At 46.6% G+C, this 25885-nt stretch overlaps 2 protein-coding genes across 2 annotated transcripts in view; one reads left to right on the top strand and one right to left on the bottom strand.

Annotated features, from left to right (window-relative positions):
• FBXO15 (F-box protein 15) overlaps window positions 1-16980 on the bottom strand; it is a 39964-nt gene extending 22984 nt beyond the window's left edge. Inside the window, 5 exon segments of the mRNA XM_049698136.1 lie at window positions 1042-1251; window positions 1819-2061; window positions 5575-5679; window positions 9705-9815; window positions 16853-16980. Coding sequence (XP_049554093.1) covers window positions 1042-1251; window positions 1819-2061; window positions 5575-5679; window positions 9705-9815; window positions 16853-16980 — 797 coding nt within the window.
• A 684-nt stretch (window positions 16981-17664) lies between these two features.
• Window positions 17665-25108, top strand: TIMM21 (translocase of inner mitochondrial membrane 21). The gene is made up of 6 exons (XM_004280007.4): window positions 17665-18247; window positions 21736-21798; window positions 21894-21991; window positions 24247-24320; window positions 24407-24512; window positions 24608-25108. The coding sequence occupies exons 1-6, from the start codon at window positions 17947-17949 to the stop codon at window positions 24701-24703; spliced, it is 738 nt and encodes a 245-aa protein (XP_004280055.2). The 5' UTR covers window positions 17665-17946; the 3' UTR covers window positions 24704-25108.
• Window positions 25109-25885: the final 777 nt, after the last annotated feature.

Raw genomic sequence — 25885 nt, 5'->3', positions numbered from 1 at the left:
ATAAAGGTACCATTCAAATGTGTCTGTACGCAGGGGAACCGGGAAAGAAGGTGGTTCTTCTGTGGAGATGCAGACCCTAAAGCGAGATCTCGACACCTTCCATGGCAAGGGCTGGGAGAGAAGCCCGCGGTGGGGCTGCAGCTCACAAGGCGGTAAGAACAACGCCCGCAGATGCCCTGCAAGGTCACAGGGGCCTGAAAGAGGGAAGGAGGCAGCCGGGGGCAGGAAACCAACACTGGAGAAGGAGAAGGCAGCTACCTTCGCGTTTCCATACATTTTATGTCAGGAGGTCAGGGTGCTATGTGTGCCACAGTCCAGCTTTTGGAAGAAAACGACTAGTGGTGAGAAAAGTGAGCATGGGAGAGTTCTTGGGAAAAGCAAAAGCCTGGTAATGAGTATGAACCCAGGGCAAAGCCATCTCATGACAGAATAATAATAAGTACTCAGTAAGCATCAGCAATACGACACACACGCATCTGATTTATGCATTTGATGATGAAGTGTTTCGCTCTTCTTCACAGCAGCCACGCATGCTGAACCCTACATCACGACTGTCATCACCCCATTTTACATACGAGAAAAGAGAGGCACAGAAAAGTCACCTGCACAAGACTGCAAATCTAGCCAAGTTCAACACAGAAGCACATAAAAAAAATTAATGACTTTATGATCTAGTGTTTAAACTATGATTACTGTATCCCTTACTAAAGAAGGAAAATATAATAGCTTTATATATCTTTGTGTTAACATGGTTAAAACTAAAAACTTCCAAAGGCCGGCCATCTGTCATCCGGGAAATTATTATGAGAATATCATTCCCTAAGTTATAGATAACCAAGGTATGAGGAGCCTAAGCTCAGGCTGTCATCAGTGTGAGAAACCCCTGCTTTTCCTATATGACAGTGATCCAGAATGAAGGGAAGGCTTTAAGATGCAATCAAGGTATATACACCACTGGTATTTTTTAATGACAAAAGGAAGGCCAACTGGCACTTACATATACGAAGTCCTCACCCAGAGGTTCTGCTGATTAGTACTTACCCATTTTTCATGGGGGTTTGAGACCGGTTCAGAAACACTGGCGTCACCCCACACAAATCTAAGGTCGACAGTGTGACAAGACGTGGCCAGTCTTTGCCATACCACATGGCCGTGACTGATGAATCATTGAAGGAAAGATCAACGTGCTCCAGGATGTGTTCTTTTCCACTATTTTCTTTCAATATAATTACCCAACCTAAACCAGATATTCTGAAGAAAGAAAAGCAAACAAAAATGTCTGCCTAGCAGCAAAAAAAACACAAAAAACAAAAGAACTGCAGTCTATCACATGTCAACTCTAAAGCACCTGGTACCCTAAAGGCCAAAGCCAAAGTTCCTAGAACACGCTCGACATAAATTTTCAAGTCACAACAGTTCTCTCTTAGGACTTATCTCCTCACCTAACAAACACTGACGGAACAGCTGCTCTGTTCCAGGAACTGGTGATACACAGATAAAGAACACGAAGGGCTCTGCCCATGGAGGGATGCCTTGAATGAATCTCCTGCTTTACTACAGCTGACGACCAGGCTGCTTCTGCTTTTCATAAAACCTCTGATCCAAATATACGAATAGGAAAATACTATGTATTTTATAGATACACAAAAGCACAAAATATCCAACAGTCCCTCACAATACAAACCACACATCGGTCCCATATACACAATACTTGGAACTTACACCACCCTTCTTCTTTAAGGTGATGGTGCATCTCAGTGTTTAACGGCCCTCTCACGACCACCACACGCCCACCCGCAAGAAGCCACGCCTGCCTACCTGAGGGCCTCTTTGGTCTTAACTGGGAGGCCTGTGCAAGGGTGGAGAGGTTTGAGAACCCGAGCTAGAGCTGCTTTTACAGACGCTATTTGTTTTGTAATATATTCTTTCTTCCAATATCCAGCTTCTTTATCCGCAGCTGACAGTGAGTTCATAGACACGGCTGTCTTCTCTACTGAATTAACTTTCCAATTAGATCGTTTAGGTGAAAAGGCAGTTGAGTAGATTCTGATCCAAATAAAGCTGGGGGAAGAGAGGAAATATGTTAACTGTCTAAGAGACACTGTAATGCACTTGTAATTGGAATGTATTAAATTAGAGACATGCAATCATTTTTAAATAGTCTATTTCCATGAACAAGTCAAGCTGAACACTTACAGTTGTTCATATGTTAAACTGAACTGTAGTGTGAGGTAAGCGTTTTAGATTCACCAACCCTAGAAACACATACTAACAGGAAAAGCTTGCTTCCCAGGGCTGAGTTACAGTGAGTGATCTCATATTATTTGGTACCATCCCTAATAAGAACTGCCGTCTTACACCAGTAATTGAAGAGAAGATCAATTATAGAAAAAAGCAGGAAGTGTATACAATATGATTCCCTATCTTAAATGCATAAATGTTTCTGAAAAGAGCAGAAAGGAGTTTTAGATAGATAGATAGATAGACACAGATATATACACACACAGAGACATGTCAACAGTAACTGACATGTTTGTAATTGTATGTTCTTTTTCCTTTCTATATTTTAATTTTTCAACAATGAACATGGACTGCTTGCACAAAGAGGAAAGAAATAAAGATGATTAATGACAACTAACAGTGACAGTTCACGTTTTTGAGCACCAGGTGTTGAGCGCTGCTTCAGCACTTCATATGCATTAACTCACTTCATCCCCCCAGCAAACCCATGAAGCTGCAACTACTACTGTCCCCACTGAACCGATGATGTGACTGAGGCCCAGATGCAAAGTGCCCTAGGCCAGATCTGTACGTAAGTGACAGAACTGCCACTGAATCCACGCAGCCTCAACCCCTGAATGTCACTGCCGCTTCAACAGCGCAAAGAAATGGGTTCAAACAACTGTATCCACATTCAGAGAGCCAATCAGCCACAACGCTGGAATTCGACTCCACACCCTCGGTTGGTTACAGTAACCATCCTAACACTCCTGTGATGAACCATTTTCACACACATTATCTCACTTAATTCACGGTCAGGGGAGCCTCAAGAGAATGAAAACGTCTTACGGAATTAAAATATTACATATATTGTTCCCCTTGATTCTTTATAAAACACAAAGTTCAAGTTTAGGATGCTTCTGACAGTCCCCAACCCCAAATACATTCATTTCTTGATCACAAAATGCTCCACCTTGTTAAAAAGCTAAAGCAGATCTAAGGACAAGAGCATATTTGTCTAATCTGACTATCAGTCAAGCACAGAAGAACTTCCGTCAGGTTGTTCAGGACATAGGGCCAGTTTAATGTTTTGATAAACAGTGTTTCCCAGAGGGCTGGAAAATAACCCCCCACGTGACGATCCAGATCCAGCCCGATGTAGGCCTCCCTATTACCCCACGCAGAGACTGCTGCTCAGGCCAAGGGCTGCCCTACGCAGGGCAGGGAGGCAGCGCCACCGAAACGGCAGGGCGCCAGGGAGACCCCACCCTTGCAGCGGGTCTCCGGAAAGTCAGCAGTGTAATCGGCTACAGCAGGGCTCCTGTCCTCTCCTCAGACAATGCTTAGAAAGTACCACAAACTTTCCAGAAACATTCATCGTTTACCTATCCAGTTGTTAATACATCCTTTTATGAAGTCTGGCTATGAAAGCACACTCTTAAAAATACAATTCAGGGACTTCCTGGTGGCGCAGTGGTTAAGAATCTGCTTGCCAATGCAGGGGACACGGGTTTGAGCCCTGGTCTGGGAATCCCACAGGCCACAGAGCAACTAAACCCGTGTGCCACAACTACTGAGCCTGCGCTCTAGAGCCTGTGCTCCGCAACAGAAGCCACCACTATAAGAAGCCCACGCACAGCAACGAAGAGTAGCCCCGGCTCTCCACAACTAGAGAAAGCCCACACGCAGCAATGAAGACTGAACGCAGCCAAAAATAAATAAAATAAAGAAATTTGTAAGAAAATACAATTCAACTGACACAATTAAGATTCTCCTGCAAAAAAGGAAACAAACCTTATGAAGGCTAACTTCCTAAGAAGTTCAGCTTTTCAGAGGACAGCTACTTCCAAGCAAGTGGGATGGGCAAGTATGCAGAGACTCTCACTAGAGCTGAGCCCACGCATGCACTGAGAGGTCCGGTGCCCGCCCCGTGTGGGTCTTGGATAGAGGCGATAGAGACTAAGAAACTTATAATTTATTAGTTTATCTAAATAGTCTGAGTTCTATCCTTGAGTAAGGTTAAGAACCTGCAAAAAAGCTACAGTTTTCAACATTTAGTTGACCCCTTCCTTGAAAAATGCCTCACTGCACTTTGCTTTAGTGAATGTCTTCATCTCTTACTAAGGGTCTTTAAGAAAGAGACACACAAAACTTGCCCTACATTCATTCTAGAACTATTTCAGGAATTGACACTGCGTGTATACTGACACAGACGTGTATTCTCTAATACAGGAAATATCTTTTTAAATTAAGAGATAAGAAAATCGCCCTGCCCAACCAGAGAATAATACGTGTCCCCTTCTTATTATGAGAACTTGGCTGTTTGTTAGTACAACCTGGAGAAATTTTAAACACAGATTCTAGAACACAGAGTTAAAATCTGCAGAAATGTACATCCCGGGGATCCAAATATTTTTTTGAACTCTCCCAGCTTTTCTAATGCAGCCACTCCATGGACCGGCATCTGAGAACCACTGTACAGATGTTTCCTGCTCACTGCGTTCCAACATTCAACAATATCACAGCCCTCCATCTGTTACTCTCCGTTTCCTCACCCTATTAAACCACCAGTGAAATCTGCATTCCCCCTTATCTTGCTCTTTTCCCTGGTTGATACGGGGGTTCCATGTGGGATCAGTATCTGTCTGATCTTTTGATGTTCAAGGACAGAGGGACCTCAAAGCCAAGACACCACAAACCTCACCAGAAGTTTGCAGGATTCCACCCTCTCGCTCCCAAGATAAACTTCTGAGCTGCAGACAAAGATCATAGCGACAAAACAAAAGAAGGGGTTTCATCCCTCTTTTCATAGATCTCCGCTAGCCCAGGGATGCTCCACTGGCCTCCTGCTTCCAGGGCAAAGGCTCCCTGAGCGCATGTTCTCTCCTATCCCGCCTGCTTTACGCTTCCCCACCAAGCAAGTTCCATGGCCGGCCAGTTTCGGTTCTCCCCACACATACCTAAGGAAGCCCCTTCCTTGTCTTTCTTTAGGGTCTGCTCTGCAAGGCCCAGGCTGGGGTTAGGCAGGGGCAGGCTCCACATTGCTGCTGCAGACTGTGTGGGTAAGTCTGCCTGCCTCGGGGACAGCAAACCCTCCCGGACAGCAGACCAAAAGCCACTTTCTCCAACAGTTACACCAGCAACAAGCTTCACCTTTTTCAGTTCATGCAAAGAGATGCAGAGAAATGCAAGCCTTTGAAAATATCACACATTAGACATATTTCTACTCATGTATAAAAGTACTCTTGAAATTCTTTTAAATTCTAAAAAATGGTTTAAAAGCTCCTACTAGTTTTCACGACTTCCATCAAAACACCATCAAACACGACAGAGAGATTTGGTTTTTCTCCTTACTTGTCATTGGCCAGGTGATAAAAGCGCCTGTTCACACATCCGGCGCGCAGCAGGGCCACCGCATCCAAGTAGGACAAGATCTTCAGCAGGATTTCTGAAGGCAAACTGAGAGAGGGAGGAATCAGAGAAACATCCAGAAAACAACTGGCTGTGCATCTCCAAATGGAAGGCAACAAACAGACGCTTCCTGCACAAGAGGCACACTGCACCCTCGTCTTCAATCATTTCTCAATTGATACGCTCTGCTTGTTACAATTCTCATGACTTAAACCAATGCAGAGACCCAAGGGTACAAACAGCTAATTTCCTTGGTATTTTTAATCAGGTTTTCACACTGGAAATGGAAATGAAAGACAGAGGACGCACTCGTGGCTACAGGCAGACCTCAGATATTACTGCAGGTGGGTTTGGTTCTAGACCCACCACAATAAAGCGAGTCACAGGAATTTTTTGATTTCCTGGTGCATATAAAAAGTTATGCTTACACCACACTATAGTCTATTAAGTGTGCATAGCATTATGCCTAAGAAAACAATGTACGTACTTTATTAAAAAAATACTTTATTGCTAAAAAATGCTAACCATCACCTGAGTTTTCAGTGAATCGTAGCAGTAACATCAAAGATCACTGATCACAGATTGCTGTAATATAGTGATAATAAAAAAAGTTGGAAATATTGTGAGAATTACCAAAATGTGACACAGAGACAAGAGGTGAGCACATGCTGTCAGAAACTGGTGCTGACAGACATGCTGACACAGGGTGGCCACAAACCAGCTGGTAAAAAACGCAGTATCTGCAGAGCACGATCAAGTGAAGTGCAGTGAAACGAGGTCTGCCCGTATTAATAAGAAAAACACAACCACCCCCGCTTCCAAAACATACGAGCGGAATAGGATACGTCAGCTTGTTCTCCCCCAGCCCAGGCGACACCCGCACCCTCCTCCCGCTAGACCTCACCCCTGTGATGCTTCCTCTGGGGCTTCAAGGAGACGCCAGGCCCCGGAAAGTTCTCTGAAGTGTCCTTTTCATTTCATTCATCTGCCCAAATAAATAGGATGTTGAGATGCATCCTTAATCTCCCATCTATTTCTATGATCTTAGAATTTTACAAAACACTGTAAGAATCTGAAACGCCTAGAAAGCATGACTGGTGTTAGAAGTCAGGAATGGGCACTTTTGAACCTCAGGCGAAAGGAAAAATGAAAAAACAGCTACAGGAGATTGTACTCGGTGGCGGGGGGAACGGGAGAGAGAAAGGGACAGAGGAAGGCGAGGGGCAGGACAGTCAAAGAAAACCTCCCCGAGAAAATGTAACTTGTGCATGCTCGTTCTCAGGGTGTGGGAATTCACGGTCCACACTGAGCACCCTCTGCAATCCCCACTCACGCTGTCCTTGCTCCCTGTTCCCACAGAGAAAGCCCAAGCCCTGCGGAGCCGCGTGCGGACCCACGCTCAGGTGCCCAGGCCCGTGTGTGTCCAGGGACCCAGCCCTTTCAGCCCTGCCTCCCCTCCGGCCGCTGCTCTTCCCCAACATCCGTATCAGCCTCCGAAAACCCTCCCCCGAAAGTGCACCGAGACAGTGCTCTCCTCGTCCCCCATCTCCTCTCGCTGCCAAGCTTCTGTCCACACCTGCTGCCTCCACCACCCTGCCTCCCACTTCCTTTTGGCTTTCTACATTCGGTGTGAAATATACACACACTACATGCGAAATAAAGTGCAGCCCATTGCCCGCCACTGGCCTGGAACAGCTGCAGAGGCGGACCCGCGCCCAGCACCGCTGAACCAGCCACCCCTGTTCTAGCAGCCAGCCCCTCTCCCGGGTCACATGCCACCCCCCTCCCTTTCTGGGACCTCGCTGGTCTTTCCTGCTCCCCGGTGGTTCAAAACGTCCCGGGCCCTCTGAGCTCAGCCCTGAGGCCCCTCCACTGCCACCTCCACACTCTCCCCGGCACCACCGGCATCCTCGCTGCCTGTGTCCAGTGCCCAGCTGTCACTCTGCCTCCCACCCCCAGCACTCTCCAACCCCACAGGCAGCACCTCCACGGACACACCGCTCAAGCCAACAGTCTGGGATTCCCGCCTCAGGTCTGTTTCCCCAAACACCCACGTCTAGTTCATAAACGAGTCATGTCACTTATGCCCCAAATGTACCTCAACTTGGCCAGTGTCTCTCCATCTCCCCTCCTCCTAGACAAGGGAGACAGGTAAACAAGGTAATGTGAGAAATCAAATGGCATCACACCTCCGTGCTTAAAATCCCACATCATGGACTTCCCTGGTGGTGCGGTGGTTAAGAAGCCACCTGCCAGTGCAGGGGACACGGGATCGAGCCCTGGTCCGGGAAGATCCCGGATCCCACATGCCGTGGAGCAACTAAGCCCATGAGCCATGACTACTAAGCCTGCGCTCCAGAGCCCTCGAGACGCAACTACTAAGCCCGAGCACCACAACTACTTGAGCCCACGTGCCTAGAGCCCGTGCTCTGCAACAAGAGAAGCCACCGCAATGAGAAGCCCATGCACCTCAACAAAGAGTAGGCCCTGCTCGCCACAACTAGAGAAAGCCCGCGCACAGCAACGAAGACCCAACGCAGCCAAAAATAAGATAAATAAAAGAATAAATTTATTTAAAAAATCCCACACCGTGAATAAGGTCCAGACTCCTCCCCATGGCCTCTGGGCCCCTCCCCCTTGCCCACCGACCCTGCTCCTGCAGCAGGTCCAGGCCCCCTCTCTGCCCACCTGGCTTCCCCTCTAGATGCTCTTCTCCAAGCCCTTTCATCTCAGTTTTCAGTTCTCAGCTTAAATGTCAGCTCCTCAGCAAAGTCTTTCCTGACCATCCTAGCCCACTAATCTGGATTATGGAGTCCATTTGTTTTCTTGAGAGCACATACCCCAATTTATAATCTATTCCTTGTTTTAATCTGTGTTCCCCCCACAAGACCGTAAGCCTCATGAGAACACGTGTGAGCGGCTCGCCACCTGCATTCTCCTCCAAGCATAGCACCTGGTACAGAGAAGGTCCTCGGATATTGATTAGAGGGACCAGCTGGATGCGTATCTGTCCTACTTGTCCTATCAGGTTATCATATGACAGATTCTATTCCCAGAGTACACAAAGTTTAAATCAATGTCCTTAATTAAATCTTTCTTTTTTGTCCTTTTCTTTCTTTTCAAAATCATAGTAAAAGTATGTACACTGTTACCTGAGCTAGTTATGACATGGTATTAAAAGCCCAAAACTTGAAGTCAGGCAATTTACGTTGTAAATGCGTAGACCAGGTGCACCCCCCGCCCTGCACTGTAAGACGCTACAGCAGCGCCAAGCTTCCAGGACTCCACACAACACTGAGCGTACAGCTGGTGCTCCACAAACATCAGTACAGTACAAATCCACAGCATTTCAGCTTCAATCTCAAATAATACATTTTTTTAAAAGTTTCTACAGATCTTGCTGCTGAGGGTCACAGTACAGAACCTGCCATAGCAAAAGAGGCTCCCAAAATCATGAAAGCTAAAAAAGTCAGAGATCTCGTAAGATTTCAGAAGAACACACTTTAATCTTCTTTCTCGTTTTTCAAGGGTCTTTATCAAATGGGAAGTGAATAATTCTGAAGAACCTTTTTTAAAAAGGAAAACTAAATTTACTTGTCACTTTTAGAAGTTTAGCTTCATGAAACTAGTCTAATAATGACAGGCCGATGACTCATAATCATCCTCTCCGTGTTGTGCATTCTTCCGACACAGTTCTATTCTTAGAGAGCTCAAAAGAGCAACCCCATGGGCTTCCCTGGTGGCGCAGTGGTTGAGAGTCTGTCTGCCAATGCAGGGGACACTGGTTCGAGCCCTGGTCTGGGAAGATCCCACATGCCACGGTGCAACTAGCCCCGTGAGCCACAATTACTGAGCCTGCACGTCTGGAGCCTGTGCTCCACAACAAGAGAGGCCGCAATAGTGAGAGGCCCGCGTACCGCGATGAAGAGTGGCCCCCGCTTGCTGCAACTAGAGAAAGCCCTGGCACAAAAACGAAGACCCAACACAGCCATAAATAAAAAATAAAATAAAATAAAAAGAGCAACCCGGTATATGCAGCACCCCCAGAGCAGCAGACCACCTCTGCTCCTTACCCGTCCAGAGAGACAGAGCAGCCGGTGCAGGATTTCCCACAGGGCTTATCCAGCCGGGCACGGTGACCCAGAGAGGCGCAGCCCACGACCAGCCTGACACCTCGCCCGGTTCTGAAAACAAACATGGAAAATACAAAGTATAAAGGCGCCTGTCCATTCCCCTCTACAAAACATAAAGGATTCATAAACTCCAAAGACTACTCACTATGAAACTTCATCTACAACAAGGGAGGGAGGGAGGGAGGGCAGCAGGGAGGATGGTGAGACATTCAGCGTCCTGAGTAAACCTGAAAACTGGACTCAGTCTGACTGACGTGTTTTATTATAGGCTGTCAGCATATCAAAGAGCTGCTATAAAGTGTACTGAATGGAAATAAAAAGGGAATAGATAAAATGCATCAGCTGTCCAGTTCCAATAACACAACAGAAACCTAATAAAGATAACATCCACAGAGTAAAAAAATGTAAATTTGTGAACCAGAGCTGCCACCACAGTCTCCGAGTTTGCCGACCTTTGAGGAATAACGGCTGGTTCCAGCTCTGGCAGTCGCAGCCACAGGAGGACCACACACTCATCCTCAAACTCGCTTACCCTTTACATCTCACATTCAATGGAACACGTTTTAATTGGCATTCTTTTTATTTTAGTGGTAAATAATAAACGTAAAATAATAGTGAATCTTATAGTCAATGGCTTTTAAGACTTAATGAGATCTAACATTTTATGCAGTTAGTCCTTTTCAGAACCTCCCAAAATAAATTTTTATTAAAATCAGTCCTCAAGACCAGCAGTACTCAACAGCAGCTGGGCAGGGATCTGAAATGCCCAGAAAGTCACCAAGCTCAGTTTCCCACTTCTAGGCAGCAGTGCACAGAGAGCGCTCCTGGTGGGCACACGACTTCTCCTGGGAAGATCTGGAAGCTTCCTTTTTACCCCCTCCCCAATACACACACCGATAACTGCCCCACCTCCCGGCCAGCATGCTATTTCAGAAGTGACTAAAATCTAGAGTGCGTGTATCTGTATGCTTAGTTCGCCAGCGCTACGGCTCTGAGGACGTCCTTTGTTCACCAAGGGTTTTACCACTCCCCTACCCCATTTTTCCCACCAAGATGACTTCCTGGATATATTTAGACTATCACTCAAAAAGGATATAGGCAATGATTGGGGGCAAAAGGAGGGGGGCCTAAGAACTTGGAAGTAAGGGCAACAGTCTCTCTGGAAGTGGAAGCATGAAATCCACACGGACAGATCTGAACAGAGGGTGGCCCTCAACCCCAAGCATAACCTGCTCTTAGGAGGCACGGGGAGTGTATCACCCATGGACTCGGAGTAGCCTGGTGCCTGCCACGGAGATGGACACGCCAAGATGTACGCGTCAGCAAGCGCTCAAGTCGCCTGACGATGCCCCAGGTGATTCTGACCAGCCAGAGGATGAGCTTCTCTTCCCTTAACAGATTTTTCTCTTCAGAAACAAGCATAATGGCTGGCACACAGTAAGCCCTCAATAAACATGAGATATCCTCTGCACGCTGCCACCTCAACCCAGGAGAGGCTGAAAACGGGAAACCATTCCAGATCCTGCTGCTCCCCACGCCTCTCCATCCCAGCTTCAGCAAAAGGCACTCAGGCGCTCTTCATCTTATCTGACTTCCTAGCCAGATGCAGAGCAGTAGGGAAAGGGCAAGGAGAAATGCTAATCTGGAGAGCTTTGCAACGCCCTCTCCCCCTTTGACCAGAGAACTCCGCCTGTGCTGTAATTTTATACTTCTGTTGTTTCAGCAAACATTTCCACAGTAGAAAAGCTTTAAGTCCATCGCCCTGGCTCTAACAGTAATCAGAGGTAAACTACAATTTCCTAATTGTATTAATTTCCTAGGGCTGCCTTAACAAAGTACCTTAAACTAGGTGGCTTATTGTCTCCCAGACCTAGGGGCCAAATGCCCAAAATCAAGGTGCTGGGAGGGCCATGCTCCCTCCCAAGACTATGGGACAGAATCCTTCCTTGCCTCTTCCAGCTTCTGATGGTTGCTGACAATCCTTGGTGTTTCTTAGCTCATGGCAGCTAAGCTAACTAACTCTAATCTCTGCTCTCTCCTTACAAAGCCATCTTCCCTCTTTGTGTGTGTGTCTTCCTATAGAACAGCAGTCACATTCAATTTAGGACCCACCCTAATCCAGCATGACCTCATCTTAACTAATTACATCTGCAGAGACCCTATTTCCAAATAAAGTCACATCCTGAGGTTCTGGGTGGACATGAATTTGCGGGGGGAGATGGGGGCACTATTCAACATGATACACAATTTTTTTAAGTATTTTTAAATGATTTAAAAGCATTCCTTATTTTAAGTGGTTAACTAATCCTGCAAACTCTATATGACCTGTGTTACAGATTCAACGAAAATATCTGCAGGAGACAAAGGTTTCTGACACTTAGGCTTTAAACAAAAGGAATTTCTTTTACCCGTCCATCAAATAATAACAATATCTACCCAGAGTCCCCCAGGTGGTGACCCTTAGACCACTACAAGTGTGAAGGGTCATGCCGAGAAGTCTAAGAGTCTAGACACACACTGATGAAGACTGATGAAGGACTCTCCCTGATACACTATTTTTTAACTTAAATGAACACTGCTGTGGTTGATCAAATATAAATTTGTCTAGAAGCATCAGTAAATTGATAACAGCTTTTTGCCATTATGTATTTCCTCAATCAAAAGATGCAAAAAAAAAAATCAAAACTATTACCCTAAACCTTTCCAAGGGAACTGAAGAAAAGTAAATCAATACAATCTATTGATCAGTTTCAATCTAGCAAGTTAGCAAAGACCAAATAAATGATAAGGACAAGGGCAGCTCCGCTGCAGACAAACAGGCATTCTCCTTCACTGCTGGGACCACAGATTGGTGCAAACACTATGGACAGCCAAGTCCTTAAAAGGCACAGGTTTTTTTAAGCCAAGAATCTCACATCTAGAAATATAACCCAAGGCAAAAAAATGAGCCCAAAGACTTCACTCAGGAATGTCCATCTCAAAGCTGTCTGCACCTGGAAAAGTACCAGAAACTGTATAGACATCAGTTAAATCCCACGACCTCTGTAAAGTGAGCCACGATCAGCCAATAAAAAGGGACAGTTTCAATACAGGTGGAAGTGTTTGCACAAAAACAAGTTCGTGACATCTCCCAGATGTCTGCACGGCCAGCTCCCTCACCTCCTGGATACAGGCCGCCATTCAAATGTCACTGTCTCCCTGAGATCTTCTAGCCATGCTCTCTAAAAACTCCAATCCATATCCCGCGCGCGTGCACGCGCGCACACACACACACACACACACACACAATGCCCCCCCAGCACCTACCGCCATCCGACACCACTCATTTTGCTTGTCTACCTTGTTTGCTGTCATTGGGGTGTAAGCACCATGCTGGCAGGTCTTTTGCACGAGTTTTGTTCCCTGCTGATTCCTCAGCACCCACAACATGCCCAGCATGCAGAAGGCATTCGATCAATATCTGCTAAATTAATAACATCAACTGAAAAAGGCTATATCAGTATGTACTACATAATCTTATTTTTGTATTTCTCTCTTAAGGGAAAATGTAAACACATACCTACAAAGAAAAACGATCTTCGAGGGAAGATAACAAGGTATTAACCGGTAATACATCCGATTCACAAGACTATGGAATTACAGGTGGTAGTTTTTAAACGGGGGCTGGAAGATTGAAGGGACAGAACACCATGTACTTTCTAATGTTTCTTAATATACTGAAAATGTAATGAATTGTGGGGGTTTTGTTGCTTTAAAACTGAGAGCCCATATACAAGAAAGTTTGGGAGCACAGTTTCACAGCACCATCCTTTAGGCTGGAGCCGTGGTTTTCAAAGGCCTACACAGCATTCTGGGTACCAGGCCCCCCGAAATCTTGGAGTACAGCCTGCAGAAAGCACAAAACTTCTTTGAAGTCTCTTATTTAATATTAGAAGTTAATGCAAATATTGCATTCTACTTGATATCTTATCATAAAAATGTATTATATGACTCACCAGTTATTTAACATTTTCCCCCAAAGCTGTTACATTAATTTTCCAGGTCAGGAAGGCGCCCCCTGCCCACTGGCTCCTATCTGTTCGAAAAGTACAGCCTATTTGTTGCTGTTTTGTTTTTCCATAATTAAAATAGATCTCCTGAGTCCCTCCTTTCTAGAGCAGAAGACTAAGTCTCTAACGAGGCAGCCAACACTGACTTCTTCAAGGTCCCAAGCTAGAGGTCAAGAGCCCCAGGGCCCTCCCCTCCTGACTGTCCTCCAGCGCTCCTTCCACCGTGTTACTATAGTTACTATACATCTTATCAGTATGGATTCTGGTACCATTGAAAGCACATCTCCATTTCTCCATAAAATAAACTAACTGCACATTTTTAGGGGCCACACAATTAACAATCAGTAAGTTCCATGCATGTGCTCATGGAGCTTGATCCCTAGCAGGGCCCTGTGGGGCTCCTGGACACAAAGCCTTTCTGTGCCCCCCATTTCTTTGATTATAGGAAATAGCCTTCATCCAGCCTCCTTGACCTTCCCTGAGTTCCAACCGGCAGATTCAAACAGTTGCTAATTAGGGAACGGAGGGGATACAAGACAAGGGAGAAAAAGCCAAGGAAAACACTAGTTCAGCCTTGGGGCAAGGTCCTGGTGCCCCATCAATGGGTACACACATCTTTGAGCTGTTCTGCAGATGCTAAAACGTCCTCCAGGTGGGAGAAGTCAACCATTAACAAAGGCATGCTGCCCACAAGTACCCACCGAGACACCAGACCAGTTGGAACCAGGTTGATGATGCCGACTCCCACTTACCTCACCACCAACCAATCAGAACAATGTCCACAAGCTGATTACGCCCTCTTTAAACCATTACTATAAAACTTCTCACTACCCTCTGGAAGGGGGTCACAGTTTTCGGAGGCGCTAGCCCCCTGTGCTCCCTCTTCGCCTGGCAAAGAAATAAAGCCACTTTTTTTCTTTCCTCCTAAATTCTGTCTCTCTATTTCTATTCGGCACCGGTGTATAGAAGCCAAGATTTCGGCAAAAAGCTCTGTACGTCTACAAAGTTAAGTACACATTTAGCTGATATAATTAGTAAGATGACATTTAGTTTAAAACCGCCTTTTTTCAAGTGACAAACTTTACCTGATTGCTTTGAATTAAGTTTGGTATTTTAAAAACCTACTTTCTGGGCCTGATTTTTAATATCTGACAAATCAAAGAAATTAGACCAAGTAGAAATTAAGCCAACTTGATATGCTTTCTGCTATATTTCTTACAGTTTAAGGTATTTATTTATACAAATTCACATTTTGGGTTAAAAAGGTTGACACATATCACACATTTTGTGTGATTCCTTGTTAAAAACTAATTCTTCTGCACTGAGACATTAAAAATAACCACCTACGTAGACCATAATCATTCTTAGGAGCTGACTTTTCTTTACCAAAAAGAACTTACATCTCACCAAATCACAGGTTGAGGTGCTGACTCCCAAGCCAGGCATAATTACAGGCATTCTAATTACATCATTTCAACAAAAAGTTCACTCAACTTTCAAAGTGATAAAAGATTCATCATATAACAGTCATTTCGCTTCCACTAAAAGCACATTATATATAAAGACTACTTTTAGTAATAGTGGCAAATTAATGTAAAGTTCAAGCTTCCTATTTTAAATTCCTGTCTTTCTCTCCTACATAATAGAAGTTTTGCAGGCATTGTCACCATTTTGTCACGAGGCTTGTGATATGTCTAGCATTACAGCTATTTTCAAGAACCAACTATTACCGTAATACCAAGGGAGAGGGCCCTGCTTCTGAAACCAGTGTAAGTAGGGTTAGCAGATCCCAGGATGGACAGAGGACATAGTCCTGGAGATTAAGGGTTAAAAATATACCTTAATTAGTTGAGCTGGTAAGTAACAGAATACTTTTCTATGCTTAAACATAGGCATCTGGTTTGCTAGAAGGCATATTATGCCTGACTTTTTATATCTATAAATGGAGAATACCTACAAGGAAAAAGATAGTCCTCAAGAATGCAAACAGTCCTTAGCATTATCCCTCCACTTGGTAATCTAACTGGGATGATGCGTGCAGAGCTGGGACCAGCTCACGATAAAAGAAAGAGGCATTTAACAAGGCATCACGACAGCACGTGGATATTTCTGACAAACTGGATCACTCGCTTTGAGAAGTGAGCCATTATCCTTGGAGTTAAGCTGAAGTTCCTTTTGGAAAGCAGCTGCCGGCTCCACTACCCGCTCCTTCCCCAGCTCACTCCTCGAAGTTGCCTTCTCTCACTGTGGAAGAGGACCACCCTTCAGGCCCATGGTACCCCAAGAGAAATGGAACCTAGACGAGCCTCCAAACACCAGAACAAAGAACGCCCCACGCCCCCGCGCTTGGGCATGAAGACGGCATTAGAGGATTAGAGGTAGAGCACCAAGGGGTAACTGTCTAGAAGGCATCCCTCCAGGTTTGCTTAGAAACTCAGACCAGGCCTTGACGTCGGAGGTGCAGCTCCCAGACCAACCTGCCTAACAGAGTTACCTGGTTAGGGGTTGAGTCCTCCGTTCGTGAACTGGGAGCGGGAGAGAAAACCGATAATGTTTGATAAGAAGAATCTACTTCTCTAAGTTATAAAGTCATAAAAAAGACAAAAGGTGACTCCCGGTCCTAGAATTAGGAAGCAACTTTGGGAACGCGTTCTGGAGGGGACCCTGCCAGCGAGCCGCGGGTGGAGCGCGGAGTTGCGCACCAGCCCCCGCAGGTGAGCGCGTTCACGCGGCGGTTCACCGCGAGGGCTCCTCAGGGTCGCGGGGCTCGCACGCCGCCGTTCCCCGCAGGGCCCACTAACCGAACGGAGGAAAGAATACTCCCGGGAAGCTCCTCTACTTGTATCGTGACTTGGGGTAACCCCACGCTTCCAAGTTTTAGAGGCTTCCTCCCGCCGTCCTTCCAGAGCTTTCCCGCGCTAAAAGGAGCGGCGAGCGACCCGCCACGGCGGAACCAACGAAAATAAAGGGAAAGGGAGGCGGGGGAGTGAGGGGCTTTCCTCGCAGGGGCTCCCCGGGCGCGCGCCCCCCGAGAGTCACCTGAACCCCGAGCCCCCGGCTGCCTTCCCCGCTCTCCCGCGGGCCGAGCCGTCGCCGCCGAGTGGCGGGGTCCGCGCCATGAAGCTGCGCCAGGGCGGTTGCAGTTGCCGGCCGCGTCCGGTCGCCATGGAGACCCAGCGCATATGCTGCTCGGCGCGCTCCTCCTTCCGGCCGTCGCACCGCCCCGGGCCACGCCCACCCTACGCCAACGCGCGCCCCATGCGCGTGCGCAGAAGCGGGGCAGGGCCGAGGACAGTGCCGCTTTTCCACGGGCTCCAGGGGCGGTTCTAGAAACTTCCGGGGCCCGGCTTCTACGCACGCCCGACGTGCTGACGCCGAGGATGCCAGGCGGCCGCGTGGACTTTGTGGTGGCATTGTCCCTTCCCACCTGCTGGCTCTGGGGTAGTTTGCACGGTTTCCTGTCTGGTTTCCTTAGGAAGAACAAACGCAAAGGCTACATCATCTGCCCATAAGGAATATGATAGCGACAATCAGAACGAGAATTTCTGTTTATAGGGGGCTCTCTAGGGGTCGCAGGAACAAGCAGTTTATAATTGCTAAATTGACTTTTGCAAGTTCTATTTGAATTAGCGCCAGGGGCACAAACCCCGCCACCACCGACACGGCCCCGCCTTCTTGTCGCGCCAGGGACTGCGGCGCGTGCGCAGGGGCCCGCGCAGGGGAGTCTGGGAGGCGGCGAGAGGTCAGCGCGCGCTTGGTCGCCTTGCACTGTGGGAGATGTGGTCCTTGTGCCTTCCCCGCTGCGGCAACTCTGGGAGAAGTGACGCCCTCAAACTACTATTCCCAGGACTCCTAGGGGTTTCCCCGGTTGCTTTGCAAAGGCCTGACGGGGATGGGGTGAATGTCAGCATAGAAAGTAATCAAATCACTTTAATTCCAGTAAAAAGAGGGCCGAAGGGAAGGAGGACATCAACTCTTTTCGGGAGACTTTATCTTGATTTACGTTGCTGGAGCCAGAATTATCGGTGTGAACGGGAGGATTGGAGTCCGCGTCCGGCTGGGTGTGTGGTGGGTAGTGAAGGTTTACTCGTCACAGCTGGCATCTTCCCTAAGCGGAGCGGCTTTCCGGGAACATGATTTGTACTTTCCTACGAGCTGTACGGTGTACGGAGAAGCTGCACAGGTCCTCGGGGGAGCGGTTGTTTTTGGCACACTTTGTACTTAACAAAGCGTGCTTGAAGACTGAGCCCAATTGGAGATGGGAGCCGCAAGAGCAGAAGAGAACGGTGCGACCTAGGTGTCTTTTGGGAGTCACCCAGAAAACCATCTGGACGCAAGGACAGAGCCCGCAGAGAGCGAAGGAGGACGGCAGCAAACAAGTGTCTGTGCACAGAAGTCAGAGCGGGAAAACCGCCATCTCAACGTCACAGAAAGGTAAAAGGGAAGTCCCTGTAACGGTCAGTCTTTCAGCAAACGTGATGAGGGCTGCCAGTGCCCTTTTACACAAGTTCAGTGCTAAGAATAAACAGTTCACACAAATTAAAAGGTAGAACCGTTAAACACAGTTTAGAACCAGAGAATACAGGCCCACAATTTTCTTCACAGATCTGAACTCAGATTTGAAAGTTGGTTTTGATATAACTTTGCTGAATTATGTCTATAAAATTTTTCTCAACTTTTCTTAGTTTGGTGACAGCTATATAAAACTTAACCATTGTTTAGAACTTTATAATAAACAAGTAGATTTCCCAGATGTTAGTTCATCTCATTTGAGCCTCAAATTTACTGTTTCAGACAGACATTAGTACTCATTAGTATGTATAAGGCATATTTCCCCAATTTCACACAACTAAAAATTGAATGCAGATTTTTCCAGTCTCAGTTTTCTGATATCCAGGACAACCACTCCTGTATCTTTAGTCTTTCAGAATAGCACTGCCTCTGGCATTCCCCCTTAGATGTGATACTGCTTTTGATTTACTATTTTGGTCAGTAAGAGGCAGTTTCACAGGCTTTCATTGGACTTTACCCATTATGGTAGCTTTTAATCTGCCTCAAGGGAACTAAAGTAGGGACTGTTGTTGCCAATTACTGAGAATGTCCATTCCAGTTATACGTTGGGAATCAGGGAAATGACTGCCATGTAAGTCCATGGCCCAGCTGTGAACCTTTTACAAGCCAGGCTCTTTATTATACAGCCACCATACGTACATAACAGAGGGACCATAATGACTCCTTGGGGTATTGATGTCAGCTCAGACTCTGTCCAGCAGACCTTGAAGTGTTTGGGTGTCCCCCTTTTCCAGCATACAGTCACCAAGTGAATGGCCGTAGGGCTCAGGTGAAGGACGAGGGGAATCACATATACTTGCTCAGTATAGAGGCTGGTCTTCCTTCAGTAAATGGATTCCAGGTCTGAAGACTGATTCACGTCCAGAAATTGAGCCGTTCATTATCATGGTTGCTCCCACCTGGCTTCAATGCCACGGCCGTCCCCATGGCGTCAGGGCGCTTTGTTCTGTAACGATGTGAAGTGTTTTCCAGGCCCTCCTACAGGACAGTCGGCTGGTGGATTTTGCCCTCGGTGTATTATACCCACTGTAGCGTGCCCATAGTTTGCCATGGCAGTTCTGTCATTTTTACTTCACTTAATGTGGATCACGCTCATCTTTGCAAGAGCGAACGTAGTCATGCACCAGCTCCCAGGCTGCTTGTCAGACTTGAGTTTTTGCTCAGAGGAGAGTACTGCCCCTGTTGATCTCCTCTCACTTGTCCAGTTCTGTATTCTGTGACCCTTCACGCTGCCGTTAGGATACAGCTGGCTCTGCTGGTGGGGCTTCCAGCCCCTTTGGGGATGGCCCGTTTCCTCTTTCCTCCCAGTTATGTTGTAACCTGGCCAGAGCACATGTCTCGCTAGATGGAAGCCCCCGCCAGGTCCTCAAGGAGGAAGAAGAGCTAGCCTTTAACTGGGAGGCATGAGCTGCTGCTTCACGCCAGAGGGTTCAGGAGAACCTGCGGACTCAAGATTCTGGAGTGCGTCAGCCTTGATACCCCCTTGCCAAGCTGCAGGCTCCCTCTCTTCCCAAGTCACGACCTTGGCCTTGGCACAAGAGACCTGGTGGGGTGAGAGTCCAGCCTCTCTGCTACTCTTTTGCCCTGGGCCTGGTCCTCAGCTTTTTCTGCCCTCTGGGTGCAACAAAGGAGTCTCCTGTTTTGCTGTGGAGGAGGCGTCTGACTTTCACACTTGACCTTCATTGGTGATCAGTTACCTCGTCCTCTCACTACCTTTCTCCAGCGCATTGGCAGCCCGCTACCACAGCCATCCAGTCCGAGTCCTTATAATTGCTTATTCCCCCTAAATTCCCAAAACGCAACACCCATCAGTGCACTCCCTCCCACCGGTGCTCCAGGCCACCAGCGGTGAGAGCCGCGGCAGTTGTGCGACCACTCCCTGCCGGGCCTCAGCTCCTCCTGCCACCAGGGACAAGTCCTCGAGGCCAGCCGGTGGCCAGTGATCCAGCTCCAAAATCCCAGTTTGGAGCTGCTTCCTAGGACCACTCCTGTAGTCCCGTCGTAGGGCGAATTCCAGGGAAGCAGACTCAGTGGGGTCTGTGGGCAGGAGGTTTGGGGGCCTCCCGTGGGGAGGCTGGGCTGGGCTGAGGGAGAAGCTGAAGCATGGGGCGTTTGCGATAGGGCCTCCGCCGGTCCTGCAGGAGCTCGGGGGCTGGGCTGGCCCTTGCAGTCCTCTCATCTCAAGGTGTGGGGCTTGGGCACCAGCCAGGCACTGGGTGTGGGGAGGGCCAGGGCCTTGGATGCAGGGATTCTGCCAGCCAGAAGCCATGTCAGCTCCCCGCACCGGGGGTGACGGGAGCCTCGGTCCTGCGGGAAGCACGTGGGTGGTCACCACAACACCCCTCATTGCAGAGACAGATGGCAGGAGGGGTTCTGTGTGAAAGTATACGGTCTGAAAGGGTCAAGAAGAGGAAGGTAGACGATGAGCAGCTTCTGCTGAAGAATAACATGATGCTTAAACTTCGAGAACGCGCGGGCTGAGTGATACTCGGTGCGGGCTTTGCATGTAGTACATACAGTCGATGTTTGTGGTTGAATAAACGGGGAAGAGCCTTCCTGAGAGCCTAAGCGAAGCAGCGGTGAGTGTGCTGGGCAGGATCGGGAGCAAAGGTGTTGGGGCAAAGGCCTGATCTGGGTCACAGGGAACGTCGCGGCTCCTGACCAGCGCGGGGTGCCGTGTTCTCAGCGTGCCGCCGGGCTCACAGCGGGCAGTTACTGCTCATTAAGTGTGTTTTGTGACCTCGGTAGAGAATAGAATGAGATGGGTTATTTAAAAAAAAAAAAGAAAGTGCAGTATCTGTGCGGGTTCTTCATTTTCTAAAGCAGTTCGATTGACAAATCTGCCTGGCCAAGCAAAGTCCTGTTCTAAATTCAGTTCTGTTTTGTTGTTTCACAGCCAGCAGGGTGGCAGGCTGGGAAGGTCACTGACTGTTGAGGGTCGAGGCCCATTTTGACTGCAGCTGACAAAGCCAACAGGTCTCTTACTGTGTGAACAGCAGACCGTATCCAGTGGTGCCTAATCAAGGACTGTTGTTTCCACTCAGAGGGACTGGATCACTTGTTCAAAGGGTTTCCTCATCTTAGACAATAAGGGGGCATTAAAATCATAACGCTACCTAAAGTAAAGATTCGATTCCTAAGCCCTGCTCCCAGAATCCTGCCGCGGTTCTTTCAGAAAGTTTCTTCAGGCGGTCCTGATTCACAGAGATTTGACAATAGCTGCTCCAGAACATGTACCGACCCCCTCATTAGGTCCTGAGCCCACGTCTCACCTGCTAGAGATCCTGAAGCCAGAAGCATCCCTGCTGGCGTCCGGCACACATGTAACCAGCGGTGTTTTCTCTTTACAGTGAGAGAAGCTGGAAGAGACTTTACCTATTTAATAGTGGTGCTTATTGGAATCACCATTACAGGTTGGAAACACAGCAAGTATAAAAGCCCTGAATATCTTTCTCATTTTCCATTTGTCTCGCTCTCGCTTTGCTTGAGCTTTTTCTTTGATTTTCAGGTGGCTTGTTTTACACGATCTTCAGAGAACTCTTTTCTTCATCCAGTCCTAATAAAATATATGGGAAAGCCCTAGAAAAATGCAGATTAAATCCCGAGGTTAGTCCTCAAGATTGCGTTACACAGACTCTGATCAGGGAGAGGAATGTGGTGGTGGGAGGGGCAGGCAGAGGTCACGTGCTAGTTCTGAGACTAGTGGATTTATATAATAATAAAACCGTAGTGGTTGGATTGTGATTACGTTATTAGCTCTTTGTTCTGTACTTGAAATGCTGTGATTACGAGTAGCACCCAAAGGTCCATGCGGCGGTGTTTCCATCCTAAGGGTACAAGAGAGTTGTTGTACTAGTTGTCATCAATAATAAATGTTTAGAATATACCAGAGTATTAAACTCACTAGTCTTTTTAAAACCCTGATTCATGATCTTGTGATCATAATAGTAACTGTTGATGCTTATTGAGAGCACATTATGCACCAAGCACTCTGCTCAGTGTTGGAGCACATCGTCTTTATTGAGTCTCACAAGAACCACTTGTGTTGGGTGCTACTATTATCCTGTTTGCAGAAGGAAACTGATATTTAAAGAGATTAAGTAACTCCACTAAGATGACTGAACCGGTAAGAGGGAGAGCCAGAACCTCAATCCCAGTTTGGGTGATTCCACACTTAGGCTCTTAAGCACAGCCTGCCTGAGCCACGCCCTGGAGGATGCAGATGTGGAAAAGCCACCTCCATTCTTTTAAGGATCCCGTCCAGAGGAAGCTTTTCATAAGGCTTTCCAGTCACAGAGAGAAAGTGCGTGTAGCCTGTGCAGTGCCAGATTTTACTCCTGGGTGGAAAACGTTGGCACTGAAACATCTTACTCATTGACATCTTAATTCTTGTACTTTGAAAGAAAGTGGCAGGTGGCATCATAAATATCAGGGCTGCTTCTCACACAGACCAGGGAGTAAATGTCAGAGAAACAGCCGTGAGGCCCCTGGGGAGGGGAAGCTTTGGAACCCGCAGATCCTCTCAGCATCCATGCCCTGCCCTGGGTTTCCCTGGGGCACCACCTCCAAATGCTCCATGAGTGTCTCTAATCTTGTCAGGGTGCAAACGGCAGGAGCTAAGGCCTCTGGCATCTTTCTTTTTCCTGGACTCAGGGCAGTCTGAGAACTGTGGAGGAGAAGGCAGAGGGGGAGGTGTCCCTCTGAGTAAGTTGAAACTCAGCAGGGAGTAAAGGAGGTTCCCATTAGAGTTATTGGGGGTCCTAATTACCCCTGACAAGAAACCCTTTACAGGGTCCAGAAATAAACACGAGCAGTAGCATAATTACATGTCAGGGCGCATCTCTAAGAAGAGAGGAAGAGTTGCTGTGTTATTCACAAACTCGGTCTTTCATAGATCTTCAGCATTTTGAACAAAACAGAACTTCACAGAATAAACACAGAGAGCGAGGTATTATTAAGGTCATAACTTAATTTGCCGCCTAAAAGAGCTCTATGAAGAATAATTAAACTTCAACAGTTCGATTTTGTTAGGATTTATTAGGGGCCTATTGTTTGCCAGGCACTTTGCTTGGTTGAGAAATAGAAAATACTTATGTTTTGATACAGACATGTTTAATCTATTAAATTATTTGAACAATCGTTTCAGCTACACAGTTCTTAAATATGTCTCATCTTACATATTAGTCTCTATATGTGCCTGAAAATTTTGATACTGAAGATGCCCAACAGACCAAATAAGAAAAATTTCCAGAGTTGAAGCAATATTTGTTTTAGTTTGATATCACATTTCTGTTTTTTTGAAAAGGTTCCGAAGTATTTGCATTTTAAATTCAGTAAAAATTACATTTACACTTCATTGTGAGTTCTCCCATTGGGAATAATGGATTCCTACCTCTAGATCTGGTTTGTTTTAAATAAATCATTACTTGTTTTTATTTGTGTATTTAATAACTAAAAAATTATTTTGATCTCATAGCTTTTAGTATTAGACCCCATTGGGTAAATTTCACTAAAAATGTTCAGACATTTAAATATTTGAACACTTTGTTACATCGTGTTTCTTTTTGTAAAAGGGGAGTGGAAACAGCTCCACTTCAGCCTAACTGTTCTGAAACTACAAGTAACACCATAAAGTTACCTATTTCATTCTCTGTGCATGAAGAGTTTGAGTGTTAATTATGGGATGATTTTTGCATAATAACTCTTTTCCCAGTTTTCTTATCATTGGAGATATCATTTTGAAAGAGTCCCAGGCTTTTTTTTTTTTTTCTAAAATAAACCACTCAGTTTGTCAGAAAATATTTCCCTAGGAAGCTTAAAAAAAGTAGCCCTGACTGAGGAAGCGTCACCTTACTTTGCAGGTGCTAAGTGTCTTCGGCGAGCCCCTTAAAGGCTATGGGGAGATGACGAGACGTGGCAGAAGGCAGCACGTCAGGTACTGCAGGCGGCTTGGATTTGAGAGCTTGGGGTGATGTTTAAGTGGGAGGAATTCAGGCTTGTGTGTTTTCATTGTCTTGACAGTTTTATTGAATACGTAAAAGATGGGCTGAAACACATGCGTGTGAAATTCTACATCCAGGGCTCCGAGCCCGGGAAGCAAGGAACTGTGCATCTTGAAGTGAAAGAGGTGAGATCGTGTGGGGATGGGGTTTCTTGAACGCAGACTCAATGTAAAGTGCCAAAGAGCAGGGCAGCACCTTGATACTCATTATTTTTTTCCAGAACCCAGAAAGTGGCGAATATGAATTTCAATATATATTTGTAGAACTTGAACCATATTCTAGAAGAACTATTGTCATTGAAGATAATCGATCTTAAGACAATTAAAAGAACAAGCAACCACGTGTTTCCTTACGGATGTGGAAAAATGCACATGAAGGCTCTGATCTTCACAGCCCTCTTCCAGAGTCTATTTCGAATAAAACAGGAAGGAGTGTAGCTCATAAAAGTGAAGGCAACTGGGTAGTTGTTGCATTTAGACAAACTGAATTAGAGGTTTTCTTGTACAGTGAAAAATCATGAAATAGAGCACACCTTATGTTAAATCATTGAATTGCTGATCATGAGCGGTGTTTCTGCTGTACTTAACATCATCTTTTATGATAAGAAATTTTTGTTATTAAAAATTTTACACCACGTAAATAAGAAAATAGAGGTATTTAATGCTTTTTCATGTTGTATAACTGTAAAAAGTCTGTGAAATAAAATTGAAACTAACAGAAAGATGTCAGAAGCAGCTTCCTGCCACATATTTTGGAATCTGACTTGAGAAACACTTGAAAATATTTGAGAAATATAGGGAACCAAGTGATACACTCTCCAAAATTATCATAGATAGGTGTACGCGTTGCATGTTTTTTATTTGTTGTTTTTCTGTTTTTTCTTTTTGCGGTACGTGGGCCTCTCACTGTTGCGGCCTCTCCCGTTGTGGGGCAGAGGCTCCGGACGCGTAGGCTCAGCGGCCATGGCTCACGGGCCCAGCCGCTCCGCGGCATGTGGGATCTTCCCGGACCGGGGCACGAACCCGCGTCCCCTGCATCGGCAGGCGGACTCTCAACCACTGCACCACCAGGGAAGCCCAACGTTGCATGGTTTTTAGTAATCTAGTTTGTCTCATGTTTCCCCCTCTGTGAGTTGGGGTACTTGTGCACGGTAGGACACGTGCACGCTCTAAGTTGGGTGGCCCTGGGCTCTCACCAGGTGTGTGGGCCTCTGCAGGTACCTTAGTGTTATCAGACCTCGTTCTGTCCCATGTACCCGGAGCCAAGTACAGGATACGTAAGAGCAGAAACCTGGCAAGTTTGGGTGGAAGGATGATTTTTAAAATACTGTGGTATGCAATCTCAGTTATGGTCTTAATGGTTGTCTCCCTGCAAAATTCATATGTTGAAATTCTAAGCCCCAGGGGGTGGGGGGGGTGCTTTGGGAGGTGATTAGGTCATGAGGGTGGAGCCCTCGTGAATGGGATTGGTGTCCTATAAAAGGGACCCCACATTTTCT

This window comes from Orcinus orca, chromosome 15 (genome assembly GCF_937001465.1).
Source record: "Orcinus orca chromosome 15, mOrcOrc1.1, whole genome shotgun sequence".
Classification (NCBI taxonomy): domain Eukaryota; kingdom Metazoa; phylum Chordata; class Mammalia; order Artiodactyla; family Delphinidae; genus Orcinus; species Orcinus orca.
This window is presented reverse-complemented; position numbering and strand designations above follow the sequence as displayed.

Coding starts and splice junctions, on each gene's coding strand:
- TIMM21 (XM_004280007.4), top strand. CDS start 17,947: ATGATTTGTACTTTCCTACGAGCTGTACGGTGTACGGAGAAGCTGCAC. Junction 24,321..24,406: donor GGCAGAAGGCAGCACGTCAG/GTACTGCAGGCG, acceptor TTGTCTTGACAG/TTTTATTGAATACGTAAAAG. Junction 24,513..24,607: donor TGCATCTTGAAGTGAAAGAG/GTGAGATCGTGT, acceptor ATTTTTTTCCAG/AACCCAGAAAGTGGCGAATA.